The following is a 20,981-nucleotide window of genomic DNA, read 5'->3' as shown; positions in this document are numbered from 1 at the left end:
GCTACACTTGTCAAACACAGCGCAGCAAGCGAATCATAAGAATAATGACTTTACTGACCGTATCCTCGGTCAATAATATATATATATATATATATATATATATATATATATATATATATATATATATATATATATATATATATAACGGATTAGATATGCTTAATTTGTCATCTTTTTAATTATGGGCCGCGGACTCTAAGTGTGATACGCAAAGTTGTAGAGCACCTTGAGAAACCTCTCAATAATTTGTTTGCAACATTAAATATCTCACATGGTCCAAATTTCTTCCACGTTAACAAAGGAAGCCCACGAAATAGGAAAAAATACCACGTGACGGGGCGCTTGCGCACTGCTATTGCGCTGCTCTGAACCGTGCTATGAATGAACAAGGTCGGCGTTGAAATACGCAAGACAAGCAGACCACAAAGACGGTTTCCAGCTAAGTGAAGACAGACATTTGCTTGACACAAGTGAAACACATGCGTGCCATCAACTGAAATATAATAAAGGGACTACACAGTCAAGCAACTGTGGTGGCTTGCGTTGCACCTTCTTCTCGATGTGGAAGGCCTTCGTGACTTCCCGTACACCTTCCAGATGCCTAAAGATTATGGAGGTTTACATGCCAAAACCACGATCTGATGATGATCCCTGCCGTAGTGGGGGACTCCAGAAATTTGGACCACCTGGGGTTCTTTAACGTGCACCTTCCAGATGCCTAGGCAATGCTGTGCTGCCTCCAAAACAGGCTTGCAGCGGCGATATCGGCAGTGAAATGAAAGGCGGGAATGCCCGTCAGAGAATAATTTTATTCTCCTGAAAACCATGGCCAGTTTGGCCGACATAACGAAAGGCCCGAAGAAAGCGGTAGCATGGATAAAGCCATTCAACGTCATGGCGTTTGTGAGTAAACAGATTTTTCGTTGACGAGGCGCTAATTTCAAGTGATTCATCCGCGGTCGCGTTCGTCGCGTCGACCAAGCTTTGGGGCGACTACAGATGCAACAGCCTGAGAAGCACGGCGCTGCGGTATAGTTGCACCGTACAGAGTGTTCCAGCTGACCAAGCCTTCAAAAAACTAGGTGTGCGTTACGCGAATGCAACCAATTCAGCGTTCATGACTGTCGTCTTGACATACCCAAAATATTTTTCACCGGAACCAAACGTCACAAATTAGCAGAAATAATTAAACAACTTTGAAGCATCGAGTTAAGCGCAAGAATTCAGTATAAATGTTGAACGTATTGAGAAATATCCATTTCAATTCTTCCCGTGAAGATAGCGGTTGTGGTTTTACTTTTTTCGGACTTCCAAGGAAAGCGCGTAAAATCTGGAAATGTACTGTGTGACTAGGCAACTGCGCACAGCGCCCTTAGTGGCCTCAAACGTGCTTCCAGTAAATGACCGATGCTGCACGTGGAAGTGAACGTAGACCGTATAGTAAGCGTATAAGATGACGCGTTGGCCGCGAGCACATTCTCTTCCATGATCCGCTGACATGCCCGCGCAGTCTGACATCGCTTCAATAATGTGTACACACACACTGCGTACTGCTGCGTGAAATGTCTATTCGCTCCACTAATTCAACAGACAAGTTGTTTTGACAAAGGTGGAAGCCAGGACCATTGTCTTTGAACCGTCCTGTTTGTTTACGGCTTATTCATACATATATCATGTCTGCATGCAGCACTGGTAATCCGTTCGAAACAATTTTGAAGACACTAATATTGGTTCACGCAAGCACCTAGTCGCATGGTACTTCTTCGGAGATCGCTTGCTTTCTGTGCAGCACAGAAAAAATAAGACAACGACAGCTTCACAGAAACAATTCGATTTTATACTTCTGTATGCGCTCTGGAACTTCACTTGAATAAATTGCTGTTAAATCATTATTTTACTTGTTTTCTTACTTAACGACTGAAGCTCATAATAAATATAATTTTAGTTGATCAAGGGGATATCCAGCAATACTGCTTGATTGGCGTTCATGATGTTCATGCTAATCTTGTCCGTAACATACAAACTGACGCCATATTTTTTGATTACGCGAAAGCGTTTGACAAAATCGCTCATCAACGCCTATTACTAAAACTTTCTCGTTTGCATTTACATCCTGATATCCTAAAATGGCTTGAGCAATTTTTAACTAACCGCTCACAGTATGTCTCATTTAATAACCACACTTCAAACATTACACTCGTCGCATCAGGCCTACCACAGGGGTCCGTCCTTGGCCCCCTTCTTTTCTTAATTTATGTTAACTACTTACCCTTGCATGTGTCCTGCCATATCCGTATGTTTTCCGATGACTGCGTTATTTACGGCGCAGTCAATACCATCACTGACCAAATAATTCTTCAATCAGGCCTTAACCGGGTACAAGAATGGTGTGATGTTTGGCTGATGACACTCAACTCTAATAAATGCAAACTTGTCTCGTTTACCCGTCGTCATCACCCTCTTCGCTTTTCTTATCGGATGGGTGACGTCACCGTGGAATCAGTGGAATACTACAAATACCTGGGTATCACCTTCACTAATGATCTAACCTGGAATGCGCATGTTACTTATGTTATTTGGTCGGCTAACAGGACATTGGGATATCTAAGACATCACCTTCGCCTCGCTCCATTGCATGTAAAACTGTTAGCGAAACGAAACTCGAATACGCATCTCCCAACTGGGATCCGCATTAAGCACATCTCGCCAATGCCCTGGAAGCAGTTCAAAATCGCGCCACCAGGTATATTCATTCCGCATGCTCTTGCAACGTCAGCATATCACCTTTAAAAAAAGAATCTTCCTTATCGCTTCTATCCCTTCGTCGCCGCATTGCCACCCTTTCCCTCTTCCACAGGTCCTACTATTTCGGCCACCGTACATTGTTCCCCCAACGCGCCGGTCACGACGCATTGGCCGTTCCCAGCAGGTAGCACAACCACATTCACATACATGTTCAGCCTCATTTTTCTACCGAGCATCTAAAGGCTGGAATGGCCTTCCTCATCAAATCGCTGCCATCACCTGCTCTTCAGAATTTGTTCAAGATGTAACAACTTTTATTTACAGAATAGAATGCATTATAACAGTTGTTCTATTCCCACCCCTTATGTAATACCCCTACTACAGGGTCTTTAAGGAAATAAAATGAAATGAAATTGCATTCGCGTAGCGTACACATTCTTTTCTTTAGTGGCTTCGCACAAGTTAACTGAAACACACTGTATATAGGGTGTCCACGTAACTTGAGCCAAACATTAAAAATATGCAAATACCACGTAGTTTTGACAAAATCAAGGTAATGTTGTTTGCGGTCACTTGGAGATACTCAGATTATTTTTTGCCTTACACCTAATTGCTTAATTATTCTTAATTAATTAATCAACTTATATTATAATTAGATGAAAAGTGCCAATAAAACAAAATTTTAAAGCGACATGAAAAACGCCCGATACAGCTTTCTGTTTGCTCGATAGGTACTAGATAAAAGTGTTTTTCCGAAGGAGGAAAAAGCCCGCAAATGCACGCAGAATTGCCGCGGGACTGGTCGCTCGAGGCACTTTGTTTGTATTCCCGGGTTTCTTTCACGCTCAGAAAACACTTTTATGCAGCATGTATAGAGCAACCGAAAGCTGTATCGGGAGCTTTTCATGTCGCTCTATAATTTTCTCATGTACACTTTTTATCTAAGTATAATGTTTGAGAAGTTAATTAATTATGACTAATTATGTAATTAGGTGGAATGCAAAAAATAATCTGAGTATCTACGAGTGACGGCAAAGAACATGACCTTGATTTTGTCAAACTACGTAGCATTTGCATATTTTTAATGTTTGGCTCAAGTTACGTGGTACACCCTGCTCACGTAGATGTACTTTACTTTCGCTTGACGCTGTAAAAATAAGATTGGGCACTACGATGACTTCTTTATATTCATTGAAGGACGCTGTGAACGAGGTTAGGCCGAAATTCTCAAACATCACTATCTTCTGAATCGGCCCGCATTTTCTGACTGCACTGTCTTTGTAATCGACCCTCGAAAACGGTAACACAGATAGCCGGAAAGAAAAGTGGCCTGACAATGCCGAGGATGTTCTGCACATCGAAAACGGCGTGGTTTCTCAAACCAACAGCAAAAGAGAGGAACTATTTCCTAGGTGCACGTGCCGATGCTTCGACCTGTGCTAAATTTTACGTACATTCCCACGCAAATTATTTAGGCGTCTTACACCGCGGTGGTCCGCATGGTTGTTACCCAAACCTGTCTTGCCCCGTCCAAATCTGTCGAATCCCATAGAACTGCCAACGTGATTTTTTTTTCCATCCGCAACTTTTCTAGAGGTCACCGCAAAGTTTTGCGGCACCAGTCGCAGCAGTGGCGGCGAAGCGCAACTCGTCGGCCCGTCTTTCGCTCACAGCTCGGGTCCGGCTTGTGCACAACGTCGGCCGGGTACGGCGGGAGCTCGTCGCTGCGGGCGGGCGCCGCCGCGGCGAGGGCCGGCCACGGCGGCGGCAGCAGCAGCAGCAGCAGCAGCGAGACGGCGCGCAGCGAGCCGGGCACAGCACCGCTCGAAGCGCCCACCGCCATCGAGGCCAGCGCACGACGACTGCCACCGCGAACGCCGGGAAGCTCCGCTGACCTGGAAGGCCCGGGACGCTGAGCCAGCGTGAACCCAACGTTGGACCACACTGTCCCTACGCAATGTAGCACAGTGAGGTCCAGTATTAGCAGGAAGCACTGCACCTCGGGAGCTATACTATACAGGGTGTTTCGGTTAACTTTAGCCAGAGTTTAAAAAATACGCCGGTGCACTCCAAGACGACGCGACCAGATGCGTGTTGCTCACTTTTGTGTGTAGTGTGGCATGCTATTTTTATTGTATGTTGCTGAATTAGATAATTAGTGGAGTTTACTTAACCAGGATCTGAATCAACGAAGCTACGCAAAAAATTCCAATTAGAAAGTTGCAGAGCGGTTTTCAAAACGTCCGAATAAACGATTTCTGTCTGTCTATCTATTGAGAATTATTGCTTTTCAGCTTACTGCGGATGCCCGCGAAATACAAAAAAGCACCACGTGACATGCCCGCTTGCGCGTCGTTATTGCACTGCTCCCACATGTTTCACGCACAAACGAACATAACACTTAGCCGGGCGTGCTAAGCGGAAAAAACTAATACTTAACGGACAGACAATTCGAAACTGTTTAATCGGATGTTTTGCAAACCGCTCTACAATTTTCTAATTGGAATTCTTTACCTAACTTCATTGCTTCAGAAGTTCGTTAATTATTCCTGACTAATTACACAATTAAGCAGAATAAAAGAATTGTGTGACTCCATAGAATAGTCAGCAACATGCGTTTGGTCGCGTCACGTTAGAATGAATTGGCACATTTTTAAACTCAGATTAAAGTTAACTTGGACACCCAGTATACAGTATATAATTTATACCATGCTTATGAAGCTGTATGTATATTTCCGCATCATTTATTAACGATTCTTCTCGCCCTTCTGTTACGTTGATGTGTTATTACTTCACCTTGTCACATACATTTTCATTTATCTTTTATTTTTCATACACGCATATACTTTGTATGTAAAACAGTTTGCCCGCAATCACAAAAGATGCCACCTGTGCAAAGAAAGCAATGGACTCCAGTTCGCAGAACTCAGAGGCTAGTGGAGGTCACAGTATGGGTGTTCGTATAAGGTGGAAGTGTATTGACTGCTTTCATGGTCTCACAAAAGTTGCAGTAACTTCAAACATAGAACAAGGGAAACATTGTTCTGGCAGTCGTTAGCCCTTGCATGCTCTATGCTAACACGTGACCTCTCTCCCCTGCACTCCCCCTTCTCCCTCCCCCACTGGCTGCGTCTTTCCATCGCGTATTTAAATCTCACGCCCCCCTTGACGCCCTTCACTGCGGCATCTCGCATCAAAGCCGCTGCTTTAGGGCTTTTGAACAGAAGAATTCGGCATGACTGTGCACAGCGTTTGCTGCTTCCAGAAGGCCGCCGGATGATCCATGAGAGATACTCGTTCGCGCCTTCTGCTTGTGTTTCCAGCCGTGCAGTGACAGACCCTGAAAGAGGCGCTACATTCGACGCAGTGCACGCCTGCTGCACAAGTGAAGCGCACCCGTTCCAACATCATCGCCATAAACCAACGAATCGATGTTAGGTAGAGGAAATCAATCATCAGTGGTGCTTAAATGAAACGAATTGAATTTATTATCAATTCACAATGCTGAATACATAAACGCCACTTGCACACTTGCCCTGCGGCCGTACCTCTTGCCAGGGTTCAAGGAATGGTATGCAGCGGAATTAACATATCCTTGGTTTGTAGCGCAATCGTCATTCCAGGCGTAAAATTAACTCTAACAAAAAGAATGCACATGTCACAACGTCGGGTATCGTCGCTAGTGTTGAGTATTGCAACTGGCAGCTCGCTACGTCCAATAACGACACAGAGCATACCAGGCCGGACTTTGGGTCTCGTGGCGCGTTCTGTTCTCAATCGTCAACCTCCGTGACCATGCCTGTCTATGCATCCGAATTCGTAAAAGCTAGAAATCCCGGCAGACATGAGCGTATCTACCGAACGCGGCGAACAACCTCGCGTGCAGTCTACGTTGATCAACCTTCACCCTGCGCACCTAGAAGAGCGAACGGGACGCCTATATACTGGCTCTTTTGGGCGTGTGACACCTTACCAAGAATGAGCGACGTTAGCAAAAGTACGCACCTGCACTCTGCTGGGATGTCAATTCTTTGGCTTGAAGCGCTGATCGGGGTGGTTTGGACGTTTTTGTTTTTGTTCCTCTGAACAAATGGCCCATACCCACCGCTGGAGATGGGCAAAAAATCGGGCGTTGAAGGAACTGTTAGCATTTTTTTAATAAATTAGGGTGAAATTATTTAAAGTGTCTACAGTTACAGGTATGAATAACCAGTTATCTAGATATTTTGTGAATTTTGTTAACATTCTAAGTATTTTGAAGAATTCTAACACGCAATTTGTTTTGTCTCATGTAGAAAGATGCGAATGGCTTCACAAACGTTCATGTGGCTTTAATGGTAGCCCCAAAGGAAAGAGTTACAAGAGGAGTCAAATTCAAGCCAAGCTTCTGGAAGGGTTGTTCTAAAAATTTTTCCTGTTGAATGATGAAACGACGGCATGTCAAAAAGAAGTGTAAGAGATTCAATCTCATTGCATAAAGGGAACAAGACCGATACAGCCAGACCAGACTTATGGAGGTAAATGTTCAGTGGGGGGACTCGGCACCGCAGTCTTGCAATCGTTACTTCCATTTTTCTAGAGGAGCATTATTTGTTGTTCCGAGGAAAACTGAGATGCGGGAAATCAGATGTTGCCAATGATGATTGCGCGAACTTATTTTGTAGCAGTATGTTTTCTGAATCGCGCCGCAGTGATGAAAGCTGACGAAAATAAAATGGGGATTATAGGACCGTTGTGGGATGCTACTACGAGTGTATCTGCATATTCTTTAAGGCTAGACATTTGTGTCCTCGCACCCACACTAAACGAACGAGAGGCAAGTGTTTTGGGAGAAGAGAATAGAAAGTTTTTAATGCATCTGGCAAGTTGGGTGTGGTTAGTGAAGAACAGACAGACAGGCAATAAGTTAAGATTATGGCTAATGACATAGATGGTAATTTGCGTAAAGCTAGGACAACTGCCAATAATTCCGCCTGAAAGATAGGCATGAAGTCAGGTAGCCGAATCGAAGAAGACTAATTTAAATGTGGTGATACAATGCCCACACCTGCCTTTTCTTCAGAGACGGAAGCATCAGTTGTTATAACGCTCTTTGCATACAGGTGCGCAAGGTGGTCTTCCAGAATACTATTCAAGTATTGATAGGCAAGATGTTTAGCATTATTTGGGAAAACATCATCAAATTCAATTTTAGCATCTGGAACGGAGGAATTTAGTAAGACCACCTCGCATAGGTGAACGTTTAATGGGCCCAATAATTTTTATCGACAACAACTTGAGGACAACGTGATAGCTAAAAAAAATGAGGCTGGTTCGTAAACGAAAGCACATTGCGATCTCCTTTGTGGTGATGCATATATGTTTAGAAAAGTTCGTACTCTTAGGATATGAAATCGCATGAGAAGGCAGGCATGCTTCTTGATATAAGATATTGTTAGCAACAAATTTAGGAAACCCAAGACATAAACGTAACGCCTCTCGTTCTAATAGAATCATAGGCCGAATTTTATATGCAGGTTCGCCAGAAAACAAGCAGCAGCCAAACTCTATTAGCGGGCGAACATACATGCAGCAGATCCTAATGAGAAAATGCCGACCCAACCCTAATCCATTGCTGCCTAGTCTATGCAGCATTCCGACAGCGCGTGCTCCCTTTGAGGTAGTATGCTCTCTATGTGGACTCCAATGAAGCTTTTCGCTGTACATTACTCCCAAATATTTAAGCGAATTCACCTCTCGGATACTGCCTTGTCAATAAAGAACCCGAATTTGCACAGGCAAGCTTTTAGGGAAAACTAGGACGGCGCTTTTTCTGATATTAAAAGAGATTAATTCCATCAAGCCACATTTCTAGGCGCTTTACATAAAACTGTAGAGTTTGATATAAAGCATGCAAGTCTACCGATGCAGCAAGGAATGCCATGTCATCGGCGTACAAGTACACATGCACATCCTTTTGCAAATGTACAGTACTCAGTAAAACAGCTATGCCAATAGGACAGATCCCGGTGGTAGACCTCTTGATTGTTGATAAGTTGATGAAGACAATCCGAATAGAAAGCGGTAAAATTCCCTGCCTTTTAAAAAGTTTATAAACCCACGCGACTAAATATTTTGGCAGACAAGCATACTGAAGCGCGTTTATTAGGCTTACATGTTCTACGCTGTCATATGCCTTAGCAATATCCAAAGTGACTAAGGCTGCATTTTTTTTTCTCACATCGACTTAGTTGAATACGACTTACTAGGTTGACATGGGCACATCAAGTCGAGCACCCACAATAAAAACCTATTCGGCATGGGCTCAAGATCATGTTCTTTATCAATTATCTATGCGGTCATGTAAGGTTGTTTCGACAAGTTTTACTAGGATCTCATTCGTAACCGGCACCTTGCTTTTTTAATAACGGGATAACTTTTTCAAGTCTCCATTCCGGGGGAAGCCATAAATTTTTAAGAGAATGGTTTACCATAATAAGTAATGCATGTGATGATATCCTAAATAGAGTTTTTATTATTGCCGTAGCAATGTCATCGGGGCCTGGTGCTGAATTAGGCAACTGGCTTAGTACATTTTCCAGCTCCGAAATCCTTCAAGGTCTTCACCATGAGTCGGCGGCGTAGCTTGATTGGGCAAAATCGACTCAAATGCACTGAAGTAATAAATTACTGGGCCACCACTGCATTGTTTCGTCGCAAGCTTTGGCAAGGCATATCTCGAAACAGGAAAGCCCTCAGAATTTTCTCCAAGTGAATATGACTTTCAATGCTAGCGACTATAATTCGTAATTGTAACACGTGCCGTAAAGCAACTAGTTTTAAAGTTTAGTTACCGAACCTTTACTAATCACTCAAATATTCATTTTGATTTCTCGTGGGCATAATGTCTGCCTCTGAAAGTGATCTGGGTGAACAGCTTGAAGAGGCACAACTGAGCGACGTGCCACAGGTGATATTTAAATGTTCTGTTAAGGAGTCGAAAACAACACCCCGTGCATTGGTGTTATCGGCTGAATTCGCTGTCATGCAGGTATACTGGGCGGGTCCGAAAAGTTGGGTGATAAAAAATCAGTCGGCGACTATTTTTTTTAAGTTGGTTTTGACGGAGACATTATGCAAATGAAAAACCGTAAAATATTTGTGTCGATACGACAGGTGTCAATGAGCGCTGAAAACTGGGCATTTTTACGATAAAACCGTAAACGTTGGCAAATATGCTGACGTGAGTTACGATATTTATGAGTTTAAAGAAATTCCTCCAGACAATTAGCTGCACATTTCTGGGCTATACGCCTCGTGCACCGCCTATAAAGGCGCCACTGAAAGCCACCTAGCGGACGCTTTCAACAATACACGAGGGAGCAGTAGCAGACAACCCTTTGCAGCTTGGGCGGCTGAAGTTAGTGGCTGCGATCTCTCCTTTGTTCGGGTGCCAGACTGCTGCTTCTGCGGTGACAGCTGTAGAAAAGATGCTGGCCTCTATGCGAGCGGGTATGAACACGATGTTACCGATGTCTGGGACAACATGGTCCACATACGTGCAAGGTGTGTCCCCCAGACAAACGCCATGAACCCCATTTACATGACGTGGAGCTCACGTTCACTAGCCGATAAATTTTGTTGAGTGATGCCATCTCTCGATGGTTTTCTTTATTCTACCCTTGCCGCAATGCTACTTATACACCTGAATAATAAGCACCCGTCGTTAGTGCAGACTTAATTTATATGAAACAAATCCGCACGGTGCAATCTCTGCATATGCAGTTGTGATTTTTCTGCCAATGAATACATGTAACATCGCCGAATAACTGCAGTCGAAGGTGCCTCAAGAAGAGTAATTGCCAATTTATTGATGGAAACGCGTACACTAGCCAACGAAGTCATCAAACACACGGGTTAATAAATGCGCGTGTTAGTGCTGTACCGACAATGCAATTCTGCTGCATACGCCGATGAACTACCGTTCCCGCTGCAGTTTGTGAAATTTTAAATTCCCCAAGGGAGCTGCTTGGAAACGTACAAAGCTAAAGAGTGACTAACTTTTCAGTACTTTTTTATATTACTAGAAAGAGGTGCCACATGATATATTTAAAGGCAGAGCAGCGCCAGTCAAAGTAGATGAGCGCTGGCGGCGAGGCCCGGTTTAGTCGTCTGCAGCGTAAGTATAAGAAAGAATTCAGTTGAGTACAAAACTCACATGCAAGAAGGGACTACGTTGTGAAACAAACAAATCGCTCGGCGTGTTAAGTTTGCTTAAGCAGCATCGAGGTGGTGATGACTTCCCAAACGGGACGCGACCTTTTCAGCGAGAAATGGAACAAAAATACCATATGCAGCAGCTATTAGCAAGTTTCGCCCTGAACTACCTATTTTCTAAACACATTTCCAAAAACGCAAACAATATCTAAGATGCCCTCGGGCGAAAAGAATACAGCTGTTAAAAAAGCACTTCCTTGGTATCATTCCGATAAGATACAGCGTGATTTATACGCTTTACAAACAAGGCAGGGTGAAAACGTCGCAGCTCAATAGAATCGACAAGAGTTATGCATGGAGCAACTAGCAACAGTTAAACATGTGCAAAGCCACGCATAAAATAGATGTAAAAACATGAAGTGCGTGGCAGCTGGTGCGAGGATTTACCGCTCCACATGAAACCAACAATTTCAGTTCTTGCAAACTTCAGCAGCTTTAAGATACTACGCAATGCGATCGTGCAGTCATGCTGCCTAGCTAGCGCAACGCGGTAAAGAAGCGGAAAACAATAAAAGCGGCAAACAGCATTCCGAACTTTAGCGAAATGCCTTTAAACCTCATGCTGCACTGCAGACGAATTTCGTTGTTCACGCGTCTAACTATGATCGAGTGGAAAAAAACACCGACGAGACAAAGGAAACGATGAGAAAAAGAAATTTCCCTTCGAAGCGACGATCCATTTTTGCTCCCGCTGATGAGGCTTTGCCGGGAATGATTAGAATCGTATCGCCGGCACGTTTTCACCGGTATTTGAGCGCCCCACCCTGCAACAAATTTTCTTCGACATTCCCTGAAGCTTTGGCCACCCCACACGTGCGAATGGTGTAGCCTATCTTGCTCTGAAAACGTGAATAAGACAGAGAAGCACGATCAACGACACAACAAACTACGGCGCGCCCCAGGCTCCTCTCCCGCGTGTTCTGCGCAAGGCCGCCACCAGTGGCGCGTCCGTCGGCGTGCACGGCGCGTATAGATGTCTCTATAGGCGTTCCTTAAAGAACTGTGGTATTATTTAGTGCCGAGTTAAATTGCAAACTTGATGACACAATGTTGCAATTCTCGCCGACTGTGATATATGTGACGTTCGTTATTCCGAGCGAGCGGAGCTTTCTTCGCACCAGTCGCAGGCTTCAACAGCGCCATGGTCACCTTAATGGAGAAGCGGTTCCGATGCTGCCGGGTGACCGATTGGGTTCGAATACGCAAAGTGTCCAGCATCAGGATCGGCTGAAATTTTACTTTGCAATCAATCCTAATCCTAGCCTAAGACCCTTTCTGTAAATACGGGCCCGGTTTTCAAACTGAATTTCTTTATTACCCTCGCTTTATTGAGCGCATCAATCCTTTGACGGTTTTGACGCGCTGCATAGGTGTGGGCGCATTTTTAATCTCGATGGGCGTGTCCGGCACAGGATTCGTAGGTATTGTCAAGCCGCAGGTCCAGTATACGTCCCGGTGCACATCGAACAGGCACCAGCCGTCCGAACTGGCAGGCAGATACCGCTCCATCTGCGACATCAGCAGATCGAGAAGATTACACACGCGCGCGCCCTGTATACAAGAAGCAGACTTGTGCGATCTCGCAGAGGCACTTGTTTGACGTATACATATAGTAGTTCTGCGGAAACCCTCAATGTGGAGAAAAGTAAATAAATAAATGGAAATATCAGACATCCACCCGTTCGTAGCAATTGCTGCAAAGGAAACCCATACGGGTTCCTCGAAAGAAAAGCCTCATAGTTGAAGAAAAATTCGTCCTGGTCCGGGACTCGAACCCGGGACCACCGCCTTTCCGGGGCAGCCACTCTACCATCTGAGCTAACCAGGCGGCTAGCAGACGGCAGGGCGAAGTCGAATTTGTCCACAACACGAAGCAAAGGCAAGAGTTTGACGTACTAGTTCTGTGGAAACCCGCAAGGTGGAGAGAAGTAAATGAATAAAGGGAAAAATCAGACATCCACCCGATCGTATCAATTGCTGCAAAGATTTCCTTTGCAGCAATTGCTACGAACGGGGGGATGTCTGATTTTCCCCTTTATTCGCACAGGCACTGCCCGATTCTACCTCCAGCACTTGCATCAAGAACGTCAACTGCCTGTAATTAAAGTACACACTTAAGTATGCCTTGCCCGCATTCACTTATATATTTACGAAGTTGTGCTCTTATTGCCAGCCTGCATGTGTGTGGGCGACCGCGTGAGGGGGTCTGCTCTCGTACGCGTGCTTCCGTACCTGCGTTGCTCCCGTCGTGGGCGTCACCCAGCATTGTGGACGGCAACTAAGCCTTTCGGGTGCCGATGTCGCCTGCGTGCGGGGGTTGGCATGCGCCGCGAGGGAGCGCGACCTCTTCGCTCCTGCGGCAGTCTGCGCCATTGTTTGTTGGTTTTTGTTTGGTTGCTTCTCGTCTTTTTTTTTTCTTTTTGCCGCCACCTTCGTGACTTCTATAGCCAAAGAAAAATTATTCTGCCGTGTCTGAATCGTTTATTTTTCTTTATATATCTGCATGGATCCATAATTATAGCCTAAATAAAGGGAAAATCGGAGATCTACCCGTTAGCAGCAATTTCTATACAAAGAAAACCTATACGGGTTCCTCGAGGAAACCGCGGAACACGTATGGGTTTCCTTTGTAGCAATTGCTACGAATGGATGGATGTCTAATTTTCTCTTTATTAATTACTTCACTCCACATTGCGGGTTTCCGCAGAACGATTACGTCATAATTAGAGCATTTGCCTAAGGATCCAGAAATTATATGACACTCTTGTATATTGGTCTAATAAAGTCTATTATATTGATATAAAGTGTTGTTGCTGTTGTTGTTGTTGTTGTTGTTCCATTCCATTCCATTCCATTCCATTCCTTTATTTCAGCATTCAACTTTAGATGTACAAATGCTAGGACAGGAGCAAAAAGCCGCTATTTTAAGCGGCTTGACAAAGGCCCCTGCCCCTACAGTATTTGGCAGCAGACAGTTTGTGAACACTTTTCACGCAACAATACACGGGTACATAAAATATATCTTGAGAAACATGTCTAAGGGAATGACAACATGCGTTTTTGAAAACACACTACAACCAACATTTTTTTTTTACCAGCAATACATGCCTTCTCTTAACAGAAAAATACAGATTTATGTAACGTGGTGAAACAATACATTTTTCCAATTACATAACAATATATTAAAGCACTTTCACATACAAGACAAATACAAAAATAATTCTATACTTAAGTTACAACCAACAAAAGGAAATGCAAATACAACATACTCTAATCACATGCAGTCGCCCGGCTAATGAAATATTCCTTCAAAATTCGACGTGAAACAGTCCTAACCCAGATAGCACACAAAGTCTTGAAAACGTCGTATTAAGGGATTCAACGCCTGAAACGGATTTTTGACCAAAATCGACGCATCAAAGACGTTCCAAACAAGATAGCTTAAAAACGAGGGATGAATACGTTTGGATAACGTTGGAAGCCAGGCAGCTTAAAAACGAGGGGTGAATACGTTTTGAAAACGACTTCATATGACTCGCTCTATCTCTTTAGTTATCATGTGACCAAGGTGGCCACGTGATTCGTGATGCCGGGCGAGCCGGGCATAGTCGCGTCGTCATGGCGTCGTCGCGTCCCCGTACTCGCATTGCGCTGTGGTGTGTTTGCGGCTGTTCTGAATGTGCTGCCGCTGCCCTTTGCTATGTAAGTGTTGCAGTGTTTTGCTGTCACGAAAACGATATTCTGTGATTAGTTTGGGTTGTGCGAAATTGTTTGTGTGGTTTTATAATTCGGAAATCAGTAGTGTTTTCAATTGTTATCGGACCATGGCGGCCACGTTATTCGTGAAGCCTGGCATAGTTGCGTTATCGCACTTGCATTGCGCTGTGGTATGTTTGCGGCTGTTCTGAATGTGCTGCCGCTGCCTTTTGTCATGTAAGTGTTGCAGTGTTTTGCCGTCAAGAAAACGACATTCTGTGATTAGTTTGGGTTGTGCGATCTGTTTGTGTAGTTTTAATTTCGAATTCAGTAGTGTTTTCAATTGCAGGGCGCCGAGTGGAGGGCACTAATCAGCTCTTCAAGTTCATTGTCATGTTATTTGAGGCGCCTTTTCACTGACGCGTAATTCAGGCGTTAAGGGCAGTATAAGGACGAAAGTTAGAGGGAAAAAATCGTGCCTGTGTGTCCCTAGCGTCGGAATCGGTCGCTATACGTGATCCTAACAAGAAAGCATTTTGCAGAATGCGAAGAAAGATGGCAAAATTGCTGCGCACCTTGCCAATCTCCGCAATAGAGCCGTCATCGTGGTATTTTAGTCTCCCGTTTAGCAAGAGTGTTGCAGACAAGATAACTGGTTCAAACAGGCTTTTTTTTATGATTCAGTACTAGTACGGTATCCCAAAAGGTGAGGTCAAGTGCTCGCCCTATTTTCTTCCCTCGCGCTACAGCGCACTTACAGAATTTTGCGTGCACCATGTATACCGTGCTTTTATCGTTTACGCTTCAGGTTCTCGATTGTGTTTTCGCCCCCTTTACCCACGTGAGCGGTATTTCATGGTCTTACGGGGTACCACTTGTGTCCATATATTGTGTCCAATATATGAAACGGCCCAACTCTATTTTATTTGACGCCTCAAATGGTATTAATGTATTGAGTTCCTTGTAGCTTTGTGCTAAATGGTATTAATGTATTGAGTTCCTTGTAGCTTTGTGCTTGTTATCAATTTTACTACTTGGCGAATGGATGCAGCATGTACGCTGCATAACTCGCTTGTGGATACTGCGTACGTGAGTCGAGTATGCTTCAGGTAGTACGATTGTTTGCCGTTTGGGACATGTGTCGGAATGTACGCTGTGCGCCCTTCGCGCTTTACTTAGTCGGCGGCCTGCCGAGTTCGTGCGGGTGCAATGTGTGCGCGTGGAGTTTGCGAAGCGCTCGCGCGGTAATTTTTATATGTGTTGTGTTCGCGCGCTTCGCACAGCAGGGCATGCCGCAGTTCTTTGTCCTTGTGCAACACATTTTCCTAGCGTACGCCTGTGCATTATTTGATACCGGTTTCACACGGGGCTCTTTTAACCGCTATCCAATCCGTTACAAATCGAATTTCTCGGTCGTGATTGGCTCCTTTGCGCAAGCTACGACAGTGAGCCAGTCGCATCGATAATTTCGATCCGGATAGGGCGTGATGGCGATCGAGAGTGGTCGCGTGACGCCGGTTTTACACATGGCTCCCACATAGGGAACACTTTAAGTTCAATGCTACTGAGTGAAGAGCAGGTGCATATATATGCCAGTGGTGGTATGTGGGCAAGTCTTTCTGGTGAAGCCAATACTTGTGCATTCAAAACATTTCAACTACCAGCGTAGTGCATCAATGTGTCTACTTCACAAAACGGAGCACCAGTGCAGATATCTGAGCATACCTGTCCAGGGCAGCAAGTGTGTCTACATTTAAACCACTACCAACTTGTGCGGCAGTTCTATTTCCGGTGGGACTGCAGAATAATCAGTAGGGTGCGCTCAAGCTGTTTATCTATGAAGCTCTGCCTCGACTGTGTGCCAAATATTTTTGGACGTGAAAGTGGGGGTGAATTGGTGAACATCAGTGGAACTGTGCCTGGACTTTGTGGCAAATGTTTTTGGATGTGAAAGTGTGGGTGAACTGGCAAAGAATTTGCTCTGGGCTACATGTGTTAAACGTTTTTCTCATTCAGAGTGCTTTTTTTTTTACTTTAGGAGACTGAAGATGTGAGCAAAGTGTGACATGTCAGTGTGCTAATTAATGTATTTGCTGGTTTGCAAATTATTCGTTGCAACTTTGTCTTTGCCAGAGAGGTACAACTTTGCCTCTTGTACAGGGTTTTTTAGATAAAACACTTACTATTTATTACGACCATTGCTTCCTTTGTTACACAAATGCAGCTTCCAGTGCATTCCAGTTTATTTCCATGTTTATGTAACTTACTAATATGAGGCTTGCATATTCATTTCTCACGTTCTGGAGTGGCAAGATGCAGCATTACTGTCTCATCGTTCGCTGTACTACAGTAGTGTTCACTTGTTACACTGAATCCCCCGTTTAAGTATTCTGTACTGATTTCACTTTATTGCTTTTTTTGTATGGTTATTTTTCTCGCCATTACCTTCTTTGATATATCCTAAAGGCGATATTTCCAATTTTGCATTGTTCCCATTTTTTTATTTCTGTCACAGGATTATTTTATGATGGTATGCGGTGGTATTTCTTTTTGTGCTCTTTTCAAGCTTCTAGCTGATTGGTAACATTGCTTGGAGGCAGTTACCATCCGACTCACACTCTTGCATTTTTCAGTCTACTTCCATTCGCTCCGAATGTCACTTCTGCATAACTCTAGTCCATCTAATAGCACGTGCTCTTTACTATGATAAATGAGAAACTTTAGTACACTCCAGGTTCTTCTGTTCATTTTTGTATGTGTACTTGGAATTTTGTTTATGTGCTAGTGAATGTTCACTTTCGAGTTCATTACGAATCCTTTCTGCGACTTTTGTCATTGTTGATGTACTTTTACTTCTATTTGCATTTCTCACACAGTTTGTTCGAAGCTTGCATAAGCATTACATTTTAATAAAGTGTTTTTGCTTGGTCACAATGTTCTCATTTCATTCACTTTTGGCATGAAGGGCTCGGTCTTGCCGCCTGCCAAGTCGTGACCATTTGTTCTTTGCAGGATGTCATTCCCATTTTGGTTGTAAGCATCGTAGCTTACTAAAGGTGGTATTAAGGATTCATTATTCCTAACAGGCTTATTTTCGTGGGACTTGGTAGAGGATACGCCGGCCATGCGGGGAACAGTGCTTGGCACTGCGCCACGGCTCTTACAGTCAACACGACGCTTCTACTCATCTGGGACGCGATTGGAGATCGTTGTTCGAAACGCCCGATCAGTTTCACCTCACGCGATTGGCCTAGACCTTGCCGACGGGTGCGGCTGACGACGTCTGCGCGGCATAGGCCAGTCGCGTGAGGCGAAACTAAACGCGTGTTTTGAACAACGATGTCTGATCGCACCCGTCACCCGCGAAAATTAGCTTCAGATGATCGTAAACCTTTCAAGACCACTTCTAGACCAGCTTTTTGATAACCTCCTAAAAACGTTTAGAAATTGGTTACGAATAGTTTTGGCAAAGGGATTACTTGTGTCTTTCCCAATCCTATTTCTAGACCAGCTTTTCGAATACGTCTTGCAGACCTGTTCTAGATCGTCTCAAGAAGGTAATTAAGCCGGACATTAGCAGAGATATACGACGTTTTCCCGCCGAAGTTCTCTCATTCGTGTCTTCTTTAACCCGTTTTTATCGTCTTGGATAAACGCTACGAAAACGTTACGTATCTCTTTTGTGCTACCTGGGAAGATCCATGTTTTCTTTTTCAAGACTGTTCAGTAATACCGACATGCGGCACGGTAGTCTGTCCTTAACATGATTAGTTCGTGAAAAAGGCACGGCCCAAGTTTCTCGCCCCCGAATGTCGTAGTTGAGGTGATGAGGTTTGCTTAGATTGAAAATACCAGTAAATCTCGTGTGGCCTTGTTTTACGCTTTCTTTATATTTCATAGCAAGATTAAACTGATAATTGTAATGAAATGGAAGAACATGAAACTTAGAAAAGAATGTACTTGTATGACTGCCGTAAGAAATACAAGCGTCGTGGCGCAAGGCTTTTTTTTTTTTTTGTAAAACAGATAATGTCTGAATATTTTTTGTGACGTTGTCCCCCATACAAGAATACAATAATTTGCATGAGAAATAAATATGGTGTTATACAGCAATAGCCGTAGTTTTAACGGAAGAACATCTCGAAGCCTACAAAGCGCACTGCACGCTTTTGCCATACTTGTTGCCACGCGTTCTACGTGTTTGTCCCAACTTAAGTGCTGATAAAAAATCACTCCCAGTGTTTGCACGTCCGCGGTGACGTCAATTCGTTCTGATCGATAGAATATGTTTAGATTACGATTTACATTTTTTGGGGCGGGTGCAAAAAGAAAAGCTTTGGTTTTTTTAGAGTTGATCTGTAAAGAATTTGCCTTGCTCCACCAATATAGTTTGTCAAGGACGATGTTTGCTAGTTGTGATAAGTTATCAGCATTGCATAATAGGAAGAAAAGACTGGTGTCATCTGCGTATATTGTATAGTGTGGTAGGTTACTGATGTTTGTTAAATCATTTATATATATGTTAGACAATATAGGTCCTAATATGCTCCCTTGGGGAACACCAGCTTCTAAATTCAAGGGGTCTGAGTATTCTTCTGAGATGTAAACGCATTGTTTCCTATGGGTTAAGTATGACTTTAGAATGTCCAGGAGTAATCCACGGAATCCGTAATGTTCGAGGTTTTTTAGTAGAGTAATATGATTTATCCTGTCAAAGGCTTTGGAAAGATCGATAAATACACCTAATGTTAATTTTTTTTCTTCATAGCCGTTCAAGATTGAATCCTTCTGTGTTAACCGAGCTAGTTCAGTCGATCGGCCCTTACGAAACCCAAATTGATGAGGAGATAATAACTGATATTTTTCACAAAACGACATAACCCTTTTACAGATAACCTTCTCTAAGCCTTTTGATATGACAGGGAGCACTGACACCGGCCGATAATTTGACATGTCATTTCTGTCCCCTGATTTGAACAGAGCAGTAACCTTTGCCTGTTGCATTTTTCTAGGGAAAACACCAGTAGACAAGCAAACATTGAATACGTGGGTGAAAGCGGGCACTAACAAGTCTATTGCAAATTTAATTGGCTTAATCTGGAGACCATCGATGTCACGTGCCTTACTGTTCTTTAAGGATATAAAAACAGAGTAAACCTCGTCCGGTGTCGTAGGCTCAAAAAGCGCTGTATTTACACTAGGCGCACCCAAGTAATTGAGAGCATCTGTATTGCAAGCGCTAATAACTAAATTTGTAAAGTGTTCATTGAGGCGATTTGCTAATTCTATACCGTTTAGCTGCTTCCCATTCTCTGTAATCTCGAGCTCTTCATAACGACTTCTATCGCGATTTAGGAGCTTATTAAGCGCACACCAAACTAGGTGGCCTTTGGTATCAGCATTACTAAATAGCTTTTCCAGATACTCTTTTTCTGTATCTCGAAGAAACTTAGTTACGTAGTTTCTGTATTTCTTAAATGCAAAAAGATCATCAGGGCTTCTAGACTGCACAAATTGAGAGTACAATTGGTTTTTTTTTTACGAATTAGCTTTAAACAATCATTTGTTAACCAAGGTTTCCGTATCGTCCTAGATGTCTTTACCTTTTTTAATTTAAAACAACTAGTGTACGCATTTCTAATGATATGCATGAGCGTATCATAGGCCGTATCAGCATCATTACACTCGAATACTGGTGTCCAGTTTGCACTTCGAATGGTTTCGAAAGTCATTCATTGTTCTTTGATTTATTTCCTGCATGAAGAAAGATTTACATTGGTTTTGGCTCGCTTTAAGTGTGCTATTTCGTTTAGAAAACATGTATATCGGCAAGTGACCACCTAGATCGGCGGCAATGATACCAGCATTGATATCTAGCATTGGGCTGGTCGTATAAGTAGATAAGGGATTCAGACAGGCACGTGACTCGAGTGGTTGTTTTTATCACGTTCGCACAACCAAAAGAATCAAGGAGTAAGATCAGATTGCGGGAAACTGTATTCGATTGCAGTAAGTTTATGTTACAGTCACCGCCTATGTTTATGCACAGTCTATTCTGGTAAGCATAACACAGTAATTGTTCTAAAAAGACAAGAAATCTTTCACTATTACCATCAGGTGGTCGATACAAAACAGCGAAGATATAGGATCCACATTGTACCGAAAGCGCTTCGTAGTCTGGTGTGGTGTCCTACATACATATAGTGCTGTGTTGTTTGATGAGAAGCTCATCAGCGAATACCTTAGGCTCTTGAAGCCTTCCCTATCCTTAGAAGAAGATATCA

General features: G+C 43.5%; 2 protein-coding genes across 17 annotated transcripts in view; both read right to left on the bottom strand.

Annotated features, from left to right (window-relative positions):
• The window catches only part of LOC139049178 (uncharacterized), a 136,834-nt gene extending 129,991 nt beyond the window's left edge, over positions 1-6,843 (bottom strand). The window contains exons 1-2 of the mRNA XM_070524495.1: positions 6,751-6,843; positions 4,417-4,695 (exon numbers count right to left, since the gene is read on the bottom strand). Of these exons, the coding sequence (XP_070380596.1) occupies positions 4,417-4,588 (172 nt within the window). The 5' untranslated portion in view covers positions 4,589-4,695; positions 6,751-6,843. The remainder of the gene's footprint in view (positions 1-4,416; positions 4,696-6,750) is intronic.
• A 5,451-nt stretch (positions 6,844-12,294) lies between these two features.
• Positions 12,295-20,981, bottom strand: part of LOC139049177 (uncharacterized) — a 110,252-nt gene continuing 101,565 nt past the window's right edge. For 14 of the 16 annotated variants that reach the window (XM_070524493.1, XM_070524477.1, XM_070524479.1 and 11 more), the window contains 2 exons: positions 13,234-13,365; positions 12,295-12,510 (listed from right to left, as the gene is read on the bottom strand). In XM_070524493.1, coding sequence (XP_070380594.1) covers positions 13,280-13,365 — 86 coding nt within the window. In that variant the 3' untranslated portion in view covers positions 12,295-12,510; positions 13,234-13,279. The remainder of the gene's footprint in view (positions 12,511-13,233; positions 13,366-20,981) is intronic. The other 2 variants (XM_070524490.1, XM_070524488.1) reach the window with 1 other exon arrangement.

Source organism: Dermacentor albipictus, chromosome 8 (assembly GCF_038994185.2).
Source record: "Dermacentor albipictus isolate Rhodes 1998 colony chromosome 8, USDA_Dalb.pri_finalv2, whole genome shotgun sequence".
In the NCBI taxonomy this organism is placed as follows: Eukaryota; Metazoa; Arthropoda; class Arachnida; order Ixodida; family Ixodidae; genus Dermacentor; species Dermacentor albipictus.
The sequence above is the reverse complement of the archived record's forward strand: the minus strand, read 5'-3'. Positions and strand labels throughout refer to the sequence as shown.